The sequence below is a fragment of the Polypterus senegalus genome, chromosome 11, assembly GCF_016835505.1.
Source record: "Polypterus senegalus isolate Bchr_013 chromosome 11, ASM1683550v1, whole genome shotgun sequence".
Classification (NCBI taxonomy): Eukaryota; Metazoa; Chordata; class Cladistia; order Polypteriformes; family Polypteridae; genus Polypterus; species Polypterus senegalus.
This window is the reverse complement of record NC_053164.1, coordinates 167677980-167689468: the sequence shown is the minus strand read 5'-3', so window position 1 is coordinate 167689468 and position 11489 is coordinate 167677980. Positions and strand designations below refer to the sequence as shown.

The following is an 11489-nucleotide window of genomic DNA, read 5'->3' as shown; positions in this document are numbered from 1 at the left end:
AAAAGCATGGAATATGCCACAAGACGACAGACGTGCGGGCAGACGGGCAGCAGCCGATAATGAAGGAGACCAGTCCTTGAAATGTTTTAGTGGGACTTGGCTTGGCCTGTCACGAAGCACCACCAGTACACATGGACAGCAACACCACTCTGTTCTCTTAAGCCACCTTGTATCAAAGACAACTGAACAAACAAACATTTTATTTGAATCATTTTGTTTAATAAGTTTACAAAGAAGGTAACAAATTTTTTTTTTTTTTTATTGTAGCGCAAAGCGCAATCTTACATGAAGCTTGAACACCCTTTATTTAGTGCAAACATACAATTAAATGTTGCTGATGACTTCCCTACAATGTTTTATTAGAACCTTATTTTACAATGTTAAATAGGTGCAGCATCCATTATGACGTCAGCAGTCACTGGAAGCTCTGGAGAGAAGAAACAATCTCAGTAAAACAAGACAAAATAACAGACAGCTCAGTAGCATTAAGTAACAGATTATTTTACTGTATTTTTTTTTTCCACAGGAGAAATAATGAACAAAATAAGAATCAGCACAGCCTAAATTCAGTTATGCAGGGAAGGAAAAAGTATGATAGGCAGGTAACATGCAGTGCTTCAATAGAGAGATGCTGTATTAGCTTTTACTTAACACCATTTTTGCATAAAATGGCACTTTGCAACACATTCCTATGTGAAAGGTATAAAATAAAGTAAATAAAAAAAGTTATAGAGCAGAAATTACTTTCTGTGAATTAAAAAAAAAAAACAAAAACGAACACATTCTTGAACTGCGTAACATCCCTCCGCACTCTCCATCACTGCCGCTCTGCGCCCTCCTCACGCCTATCACTGCCTTCGCATTCACCATGAAATCAGGGATTAGAAAGTAGCAATTCATCCATAAAGATAGTGGCACTAATCTAATCTACTTGCATGGATTAACTTTTTTAAAGGTAAAAGACAGAAAAAAAAAGTGACGCAATTTCTTTATCATTCCTGAAGGATCTTCACAGCTTTCTGGCAATTCTACTTTTAATACTGTACTGTTTTGTATGTTTTGTCTACAAGACTATCTGCCAAAGCATTATTACAAGAAAAATTAAAAAAAATAACAAACAAATAATACACAAAAAAAAAAAAAAAGACAAAAGCAAACAAAAAGTTGCACACAAATGAAGGCAGGCTTTTTATCCATCGAGCTACTTCAAGTGACAGGGCCGTGTCCCACCAGTCCAATAGGCTTTGCTAACTGCAATATAAGGCTTGACACTCAGCAGCAGCAGCCTCTCGCTGCACTTTACAACGGCTAAGATCAAGATGCTGCGATTAACTCTCAGCTCATGCAAGATCAGAGTTGTTTGGTTTTTTTTTTCCTACAGTAAATGAACTCATTAGTACAATAAAGATATGAGAATTGTAACACTTATTATTATTTAGGGTATTTTTTTTTTTTTGCATTAAACGCTTGTTATAGATAAATACATTACCAAGGCATATAGGTCTAAAAACCCCATCCCATACTAAATGATGGATTAATTAACTAGCCAAGTTAAATACAGGTAGACATTTTTGGTTTATACATTAAATACCAGGAGGGGAAAGAGCTTGCACAAGTTTTAAACTGCCTTGTTTTATAAACCTCCAAAAGAACATTCGTTATGTACTCTATTTCTTGCAAACAATCCAAACCACTGCGAGTCGATTTTGCATTATCACCCAGAGTAGTTCAGGTTTTGCTTCTCCTCCAAAACTCATTAAATAGAAAGGTCCAACTCCGAAATACAGCCAATAACAAAAAGCTGGGAACTCAAATCTTATAGCACTAAAAACTCCAGAAAGAACAAGAGAGGCCATGTACCTCATAAGCAAAAACCCATTGAAGGCAGCCTTCCTCACCTACTGATGCCGTTACACTATAAAGTAGTTTTGCAAACTCATCTACAAACTCTAAATAACCATGTCTGCAAGGAAAGCAGAACATCAATCGTATCATCAAGGCAAGGGAAACCCCAAGCAGATTGCTACAACAGAGAAAAGAGAACAAGCACTCCTAAATCAGGTGTGGTCCTCAAGGTCCTAACAAACTCGGAAACAGCAATGATCCCCAAAAAATGTCAGAAAACAGACTTGAAAGTCTCAAACTGCTTCAAATGCACATACACCATATAAAACAATCTTCTGGTTCTGCGGTCAACAAATGTATATGCTTGGAAGGGGATAAAAAAAAAAAGCCACCCAACTCAAACCAACACACCGAGACCACCGACCGCTCTGTGTGGTTTCCTCAATGGTTCTTAGGTGCACTATAGAATATGTCTGCATTACTCCCTAGCTAGACAACCTCTTGAGAATGGCAAGGGGTAATAATACATTTATAAACCTGGGTAATTCGGCTCAATGTTCATTCCATCTCTTTTCTATGCCAAATGGCACACCAACCTTCGTCAACCAGCTACTCATTTCCACAACATGCTATACAAGTCCACTTTATGAGTGGTTTTGACCAAACATCTAATAACACAAAAGTGCCCATTTCTGCTCCTTTTCCTGAATTTCCCTTTGCTGAAACAAACTTTCCCAATCTATCGGCCTCTAGTGCTTAAGTGCTTCAGTTATTTCAGCCCAATCAGAAGTAAATGACACAGAACAGAAGAAAAACAAGGCACTCTAAATCCAGCAAGCACACTGGGGACGGGGAAGATGATAAAGTTCTTCAAGTACATTAATTTAAACCATTTTACATTCACATTTATTGATCTATTACATAGAAAGTAAAAAAAAAAATAGAAAAAACTGTTAAAGTGTCTCCAATAAGTACTGAATATGGATATAGCTAGCCTTACTTATTTTTAATTATCATCTTTTACGTTCCATTTTTGTTTATCTAATGTTGTCCAACAACATTTATATAATCACAGTGTTTCAACATCAAAAACTGATGGGTAAATACATGTCCGCACAGAACGCTTTTTATTTTCTTATTATTTGTTTTTTAACTATACATTTCAATCAAACTAGTTAAATAGGCCCCCTAATGCTGTCATGATTATAAAAGCAGTTAACTTTAGTAATATAACAGATTTAAAGCTTAATGACCACTCACTCACTCACAAGCCACATTTCAACGGGCTCTCTGTGCTGTTGTTGGCTCCCCAAGCTAGGCAGAGCCCTGGGGTTTCTCAGGGAGAAGAATGTCTTATTCCAGTCAACCCAGAATTCTCAAATTCAGGCTTTCCCGCTGCTCACACTCGATGTTGCTAGCTGCTAATGGAGAAGATGCACCACCATTTAACATTTCTTACTGGGATCTCTGAGCTTCATTTCATTTTACTTCCTTGTCTTGCTGAGGGGAAATAACAGACAAACAATGGAAATAATGAGAGAGACAAGCAACATACATTTTTGTGGGTCCAGCTGCTCTCTCACCAAGCCTTTTTTAGCAACTAGAATGGTAGACTGATCACAAGTTAGTGTCAGCCATAGTCACAGCATTGCCTTTTGAAAATGTGCCACAAAATACTGGATACTTGGCACAATTTGGCATCCAAAGTTTAGGCTTAGAAGAGAGTGGCCCCAGAAAGCCTTGCATTTTTATAGTAGCCAGTGAAACTAAGATGACCTATAATCATTCCTGGACATTGCAATGCACATGTTATGTGACATGGGTATTTGTTTTGTAAATTACAAGAACCTCTTTGTCCTTGAAACGTGGAGCTATTCAGACCATTTTAGAACAAGCAGCAGTGTCAGCTACTACAAACAGAAACACGTTTACATTGTACTTCTTCCCCTTCTCAATTCTACGTTGAGAGGCCTGATCCCTGTAGTTAAATAAAACCCCGTGATGATCCAATCCTCAGACCCTTCCTTTCAGCAAAGCAAAAGGTTTATGTTGTCCGAAGGTTTGGGCCTGTGGGGTTGCTGACGGATTTCTGCAAAGTGCTGAGGTGGAAGGCCTGCAATGAGCTAGCACTAACTGGTTGGAACTGCCCCAGGGGCTGCGATGTCATTAGAAGTCCGGCTTGCTGAGTTGAACCTGTCCACTGGCCACTGTATGGAGCAGAAGAAAACCCATACTGAGGAGTCGGGCACAAGGGAGCCTTGGCATAGGGCCCCAAGGAGGTAGCCGAAGGAGCAGTGATCGGCCCACTTAGTGAGTTAGTAATATTAGGGCAGAGCTGGCCAGGGGCGGAGAACTTCCTTGCAACACTGACTGGAGGAATCACCTAATAAGGAAAAAAGAAATGATAAATATCAGAAACAATTCTATTTAGCACTATTATACTGAAGAAACATAAACCATTAAGTTTTCAGTTATCAGTTTCAGCTCTCAAGTTGTTTTGGTTTTTTTTTTTGAATGTGTAGATGAGTAAATAACAAGGTGCAAGTATCCTTACATCACAATAGTTGTGCTGTTGGGGTTGTTGCAACTGCTGCTGCTGCTTCGAGCTTCGCTTGCCCTGAGACAGGTTCATTGCATCACGGGCCCAGTTGTCCACCAGTTTGTGCAGATCGTCTGTAAAGGTGCCCTTCCGACTTGCAGGCAGAGTAGGTTGCTGCAGGCCAACACATGGAGCACCAGTGTTAACAGCATTGGTGCTGCTTGTCCCTGAAAGATATCAGAAGGGAAAAGAATCGAAAGTAAGAGCACAGACACAGAAGGGCAGCAGCAAGTCTCATTCATTTACAGATGGCAGGTGAGCAATGAAAAGTGCTCAAGTAGAAACTCAAGGGGGCTTATATGACAAAAAAAAAAAAAAAGCAAAAAAGCCATCTGCTTAACATACTGTCAGTTAATAGTAGGAGTTCTAGAAATACTGAAGCCACATCCAGACTACTGAATGTCTAGAAACAAATGGGAGTCTTTTCACATCCAATGGAAAATCATTTTCATTATAGAAGCTTATCTGACTAATTGAAAATTAGATATTTTAAGGAGCTGTAAAATATAAAAATATGTTTTCATTTTAATAGATTAGCAAATAAGATAGATAGAAAAAGATGAGGCAAGTATTACATTACTCAATAATTTGGTAGTACTAGGGTGTTGTGCCGTGTTAGCCATTATGGATGTAAGGAGAAGCCAAGCAAAATGACACCTTTTATTGACTAACTAAAAAAAGATTACAATATGCAAGCTTTCGGGGCAACTTAGGCCCCTTCTTCAGGTAAGATGTACATCTCTTTAGTGAGCCAATAAAAGGTGTCATTTTGCTTGACTTTTCACTTCAATCATTTTAAATATGTTATACATTTTGTCACTTTAAAAGAGGTGTCTTGCTTTCCTAAGATATAATTCACTAGCTAGTGACAGTATATTAAACAAAACTGACAGCACTGAGGAAAAAAGAAGCACAATACTTATTGACCAGTATGGTCCAGAAACTCTCTGAACCAAATAACTAACATATTAAAGTCAAGCAAATCAAAGCCCATTACTGAACTGTAGAAATTGACTATTAGCAGTAGTTCTTTACTTTTAAAGTCATCATCTTAAATTAGCCAAAAGGTAAGTTACTTTCAGATGATTTTGCTTTTGTATATCCTAGATTTTTCACTAAATAATACAAGATGTGTCACAAACTACAAACAACATAGTAATCACATGCAGAATCAGGTAATTCCTATAACCGCATAAATTCATGTATCAATGCAAAGAAACTTTTCAAAATTCAAAATAGTCAAATGTTTTTACTGAAATAAATGCAAAACCAATCTAAAATGCAACTTTGTAAGTTTGCAAGCACATGCTACAGATTAAAAGCATTGTCTATACCTGACTTGAACATTAAAAAAAAAATGACTCTGATTTACTAATTACTGTAAGATTGAGGTTCGGTATTCCCAAGTGCTTTGCTTGTGATGCACTGAACTATAATTCAGTTTATCACCACTATTGCTCTATTTAATTTAATTTTTGTACTTGCATTGTTGAGCAAGTTGTAACGCCAGCTGACATGCTATACAGTAACAGATTTAAAGAGAGAATTGCTTTTAAAATGTCTGGAGCTGCTTGAAATAACTGTTTTGAGCCTAACCAAGCTAAAAGGCAGAGCTCCCCTGAGGTACTGTACTGGCTAAGTTTCAGTTTTGAGCAAGGAAGTATCATGAAGTTTAATCTTGGTTGTGTGTGTGTGTGTGCATATGAGCAGTGCTTGCATGGAAGTAAATTATTCTTTTTATTGCGATACAATGACTTTGAACCGTGGGATTCAGCAACACTTGGTGGTTCAGTCCCCCCTTGAAGAGGTTCTGCTGCTCACTGATACACTATAAAGCATGTGCCAGTACGATTAAATGTTCACTGATGTTCTCAAGACAGTGAAAGTCGACTGAAGAGGTCAGTGGGCGAGAGAGGTGCTTGTCCACTTCAAGCGCTGCATATGAGTGCAGACATTATTTATGAAGCATTAAACATTGAGTTATAGAATAGGAATGGAGCTTGTATGTCTGGGTGTGAATTATAAGCTTTTCAGTACTTAAAAATGATTTCATAATCCAAATCACTGACAATTTATAAAGTAACTAATTGAATCGGCAGTTTTTTTGTTTTTACACAGTAGCAATGTCAAACAATGTGACTTCACTAGGGCATGGTACCAGTAAAGTGAGAAACCCTGCAGTATACAAGTTGGCACACTCTTGTATGAAATTACTGTTATATGTTTATTTTGTCTGTACTGTGTATATTCATTCAAAAATTCATGCAACTCTAGAGTCACCAATTAAGCTAAACTGAGATGGCCAGAAACTACAGGATCTGAAGGAAACCCACTAACACACAAGGAGAATGCATAAACTCAACACATGCCAGATATGAACCCAGGCCTTTAGAGCTACGAGGAGGCACAGCCTTACAATGAAAATGGTTTACTTTCTGATTAACTTGCTTCCATTAACAGCTAAAATGAATATGCTAAAAAGGAAACAAAAAAAAAAGTCAAGAAATATAGGAGTACTGGTGATGTACAGTAGCAACGAGTCACTGAATGTTCATATTTACAAGAATAGTGATGTGATTGTGATTTCACTCATTGAAATTCTCAGAAAACAATGGTCTTGTTGGGCAAAAATTAGCTGCAACTTTATATTCATCCGTTTAAAATGCATCCATTTCTAAACACAGTGCAAGAAGATATTATGACGGGCAAGCACCTGGCCGGGACACCAGCTGGATGCAAGGACTGGAGAAGAGAGCATCGGCAGGGAACTACCATCCCCTGGGGCACTACAGGGCAGCCCTCCTGGGCAGCAGTGGCACCATGGATTCCTGCAGGGCACGCTGGCAGTTGGAGTGTGGCACAGCCCTGTTTGGGCCACCAGGTGGGATGTAGAGCCCTATATGGGGCTTTCACCACACCTGGCAGTGATTCCAGGTCTGATTAATGAGCTACCTGGAACACTGCCAGGGTCTGTTTAAAAAGGAGCCTCATCACTCCATTCAGAGAGCCAGAGTCGGGAGGAAGAGGGACAAAGCTTGCCAAGTGGAGGACGACAACAAGGAGACAAAAAAGAAGGGTCTGTGAATAGAGTCATTTGGGGCTCTTCTTATTTGTACTGTGCTGCTGCGGAGAACGTGGGAAAAGCGCTACCCTACCGAAATAAACGTGTGTTGGGTGGCAAACTCATTTCTCTGCCTGTGTGTGTCAGGGTGGGGCGGCTGTACACGCCCCTGGTTTCCATTATGTTTTACTTCACAAGATTTCCTTCAATGATATGCTGTTATAATGGTATCTTTTTATCACTCTTCCATTTTCTGTAATGTTTATTAGACTTCTAAACATAAAGCCTTGATCTCTTAATTATTAACATGATTTACAGTCACGACAACAAAATGGCACTCTTTGGCCATGTGTGAGCAAGTAGTATCAGTGCAGTTTGAGATGCAGGAGCTTAGTATGAAATAAGTGACTTAGGTAGCACCTCCATCAAAGTATACTCAGCTATGATGCGTTGAAAGGAAAGTGTAAAAAAATCTTTGTGTTTGAGTTTTAATTGATGGGAAGACTGCATATCTCATTGATCTCACTGTGCAATGCTTAGTATCTGGATTATAGAAGTGTATTGTGTGGCAGTGCAGCTAGAAACTAAATAAAGCATGAAGATTAGATCAGACCTTTAAAACTCATAACAGCTAACTAAATTGTGGAACACAGCATGAAGCAATTCAAACACAAATTCTATCCATTCATTTTCAAAACTTATTTAATCCAATCAACTGTCATGGGGTTGCACACTGCAATCTAATAATATTTAGTAGTTGTACAATCTCATCAAGGACTATCAAAGTTATATTAATGTTCTTTCTTTTCTATCTAATGAAAAATTATTAGAGAAACCTTTAAACAATTAAATGATGAGTTTGGTTAAAACAGGCATACATTATAAAACATTTATAGAGTATACTCCGACAGAAAATAGAAAATGTGAAGCAAAATAAATGTTCAAGTCAGGGCTTACAGCAATGCCTCAAGCAGTCCCAAAAATGCTACAATTGCATGAATTAAAAAACTAAAGAAGGAAAGATAATTACTACAAAGCTGGTTGCAGGGGCACACTTTTTTCACCATCTTCCCTGAAGCGTAAAAAGAACATTAAAATGGAGAAAAAAAAAGTTATTTTTCATTAGAACATGTATAACATGCCATATAGTCAAAACTCTGCTACTATGTGCTTCCTTATTGTAATAGTAAAGATTTTTAGTGGGTACAGTATAAATACTGAGCTCTGCAAAGAAATAAGAGTTTTTATCAGCAGAAGAAGAAACAGCACTTGAGGACAGGAGTTATAAAAGCCTTCTGAATGTGTGTTTCATGGCCAAGAATGGCAACACAGGATTTGACTGTACCCTCAGCTACAACTGATTTTGCCGGTAAGAAGCTGCAGTCGATTGCCAAAAGACTTATTTTGTTTCAAACTACATGATTAAACAATGTCCATATTGCCTGTCTCATTTAAGGATACAAAGTGATATCATGCTTGTAGAAAATATAAGGAACAGTTTTGCATTGATTATGTATGGGAGTTACTTAAGCTAATTAGGGTATAATGGTTTGTACAAAAAAGTATAAAAACAGATTAGGGTATGGACTGCGTCACACACGTGCACATGGGAGGCAGTTAAAGGGCTTGAGTGAAGGCAGTTCTGAGGCATGCCGGGATGTGGCAGAGTGCACTGACTCTTTTTCTCCCTTTCCTGTAGACCATCCCCGGGAGATTCCACCTGGCTCTCTTGACGTCACTTTCGGGACCGAGCCAATGTAAGTAGACCTTACCAGCTCCGGCCCCTCTGATGTCACGTCCGGGAGTGATCCAATGATTGAAGACCACATGCCCGATCCTTATGACCTCACTTCCTGCCTTTCCCTTTAAAAGCCTGCCCCTTTTCCCTTCTCCCTCAGTTCTGTATTGGACTTGGTTCTGAGCACAACAGTGGTACCATTTAAAAAAGACGATTTGCAGCCAGGATACCACATTATACGGGTGGCTGCCCCAAACCTTGATATGTCTCATTGTGTGATTTGTGACACTGGCGTAGCTGGCAGGATGGAGACGTCCCAGAGGAGAAGGGGACGGGACCTGCATTATACCCAGGTGGGATCATACCGGGGCCGAGTTTTCAGGCGGGGAGGGTGTCCCGTGGTTCGGCGAGACCTGGTATGGGCTTCGCTCCCGGCACGCTTAACTAGGCAACCTAGAGAGGCCAGGGAGTTTGCGGAAGGGGCTCACAGAGGTGGGCTGCTTCAGAGGGGGGAGATAAAAGGGGCTTACTATGCTCTCTTGGAGGAGAGTGCCCGCCTTCCTGTGAAACCGGAGCCCCAAGTACCACCTTGGGGTGCCCCAGACTGGCAGGTGGAAAAAGTAAAGAAGTGGAGGTTGGACCCAGAGCAGCCGACCCTCAAACAAGCCTGGTCCTTCTGGGCACTGGTAGGGCAATGGCTACAGCCGTTTGAGAACAAGCCCTACCACATAATAGAGCAGGTAGCTTGCTATCTGCTCCTGAAAGCGCTTCCCCATGGCTTCACCCAGCTGGTCTGGGGCAAGCAGTTTACAAACATGACAGAGCTCATAGAGCTTCTGGAGACACAGAGGGTGGCCTCACACTCTGGGGGAGCAGAACCGTCCCTTTGTCGAACTCGGCTGGAGTACGTCCCAAGACCCAGCCCCTCCCCGTACAATCCGGCGCTTGTATCGGCGTTCCCGGAGACGCAAGCGTGCAAACCGCTTGGAGGCAAGGAGGAATGCAGGTGGTGGGCAAGGAGGGGTTGGTGTGCTCTGGCTAATCCATTGGTGGTCCCACATACTGGCGTGGTGATCGTCAACGGACACAAGACCACAGCCTTATTTGATACCAGCAGCAACATTTCCATTGTTGCCCGCCGACTTGTGCTACCGCAACAATGGTTGAAATTTAAGGCCAGTATAACCTGTGTCCACTGGAAAACCCGCTGGTACAGGACCGCCGCTTGTGTCATCAGCTATGGAAGATCAGTTCAGAAAGTAACCGTGGCAATCCTTCCTGATCCTCCACACCCGGTGATACTAGGGCGGGACTGGCCTAATATCAAAAGCGGTGAGACACCTACCACTCCCGGGGTTAACTTGGGCCTAGTCATGGACGGAGATGAGCCGTCTCAAGCTGCCTCCACGCCATGTAATCAGCCGGCAGAGAGAGATGAAGCAGCCGTCCTTAGTGACGTGGCAACTTCCGGGCCGTCGCGTGCTGACACGTCATCCACCAGAGCCGCGGCAGAGTGGGAGGAAACCACGCCCATTGAGGTCAGTGCAGACCCTCTCTCCCTTTTGCGGTTCCAATTTAGAGAGACGCCGGCCTCCTTTAAAAGGGAGGAGTGGAGTGACGACTCCCTGAAATTTGCAAAAAATGCAGTGGTCCCTCTCAATGGCCAGCGCACTAATCAGTCGATGCCACAGGGCCCTCACTTTGTATTAGACAACGACCTTCTTTATCGTGTAGCAATGCATGATGGGCAGGAGAGAAAGCTGCTAATTCCGCGTACCTTCTGGCGGCAGGTCTGCGAGCTAGCACACGCCCACCTCCTAGGTGGCCACTTGGGCACCAAGAAAACTCTGGAGCAGATCTAGCTCCGTTTCTACTGGCCATCGCTTTTGCGCTTCCTGCCCGGAGTGTCAACTGCGACAAATTCCTAGAAGGGACCATGCTCCTCTCATTCCTATACCCTTAATTGACATTCCCTTCCACAGAATTGGGGTCGATTTGGTCGGACCCCTAGAGTCCTCAGCCCAAGGACACAAGTACATTTCAGTCCTCGTGGATTATGCTACAAGATACCCCGAAGCTGTTCTTTTGCGCTCAGCTACCTCCAAAGCCATCGCACGGGAATTACTGGGGGTTTTTGCACGTGTGGGTATCCCCAAGGAAGTCTTGACAGACCAGGGGACATCTTTTACCTCGGAGACATTCAAGGAGACTGCCAAGTTACTGAAAATAAAGCATTTAAAGACCGT

The 11489-nt window shown here is 41.5% G+C and overlaps 1 protein-coding gene across 6 annotated transcripts in view; it reads right to left on the bottom strand.

Moving 5' to 3' along the window:
- Positions 1-341: 341 nt before the first annotated feature.
- The window catches only part of LOC120539703 (serine/threonine-protein kinase WNK1-like), a 332709-nt gene continuing 321561 nt past the window's right edge, over positions 342-11489 (bottom strand). For 4 of the 6 annotated variants that reach the window (XM_039770078.1, XM_039770079.1, XM_039770081.1 and 1 more), the window contains 3 exons: positions 8536-8577; positions 4400-4611; positions 342-4228 (listed from right to left, as the gene is read on the bottom strand). In XM_039770078.1, coding sequence (XP_039626012.1) covers positions 3890-4228; positions 4400-4611; positions 8536-8577 — 593 coding nt within the window. In that variant the 3' untranslated portion in view covers positions 342-3889. The remainder of the gene's footprint in view (positions 4229-4399; positions 4612-8535; positions 8578-11489) is intronic. The other 2 variants (XM_039770080.1, XM_039770082.1) reach the window with 1 other exon arrangement.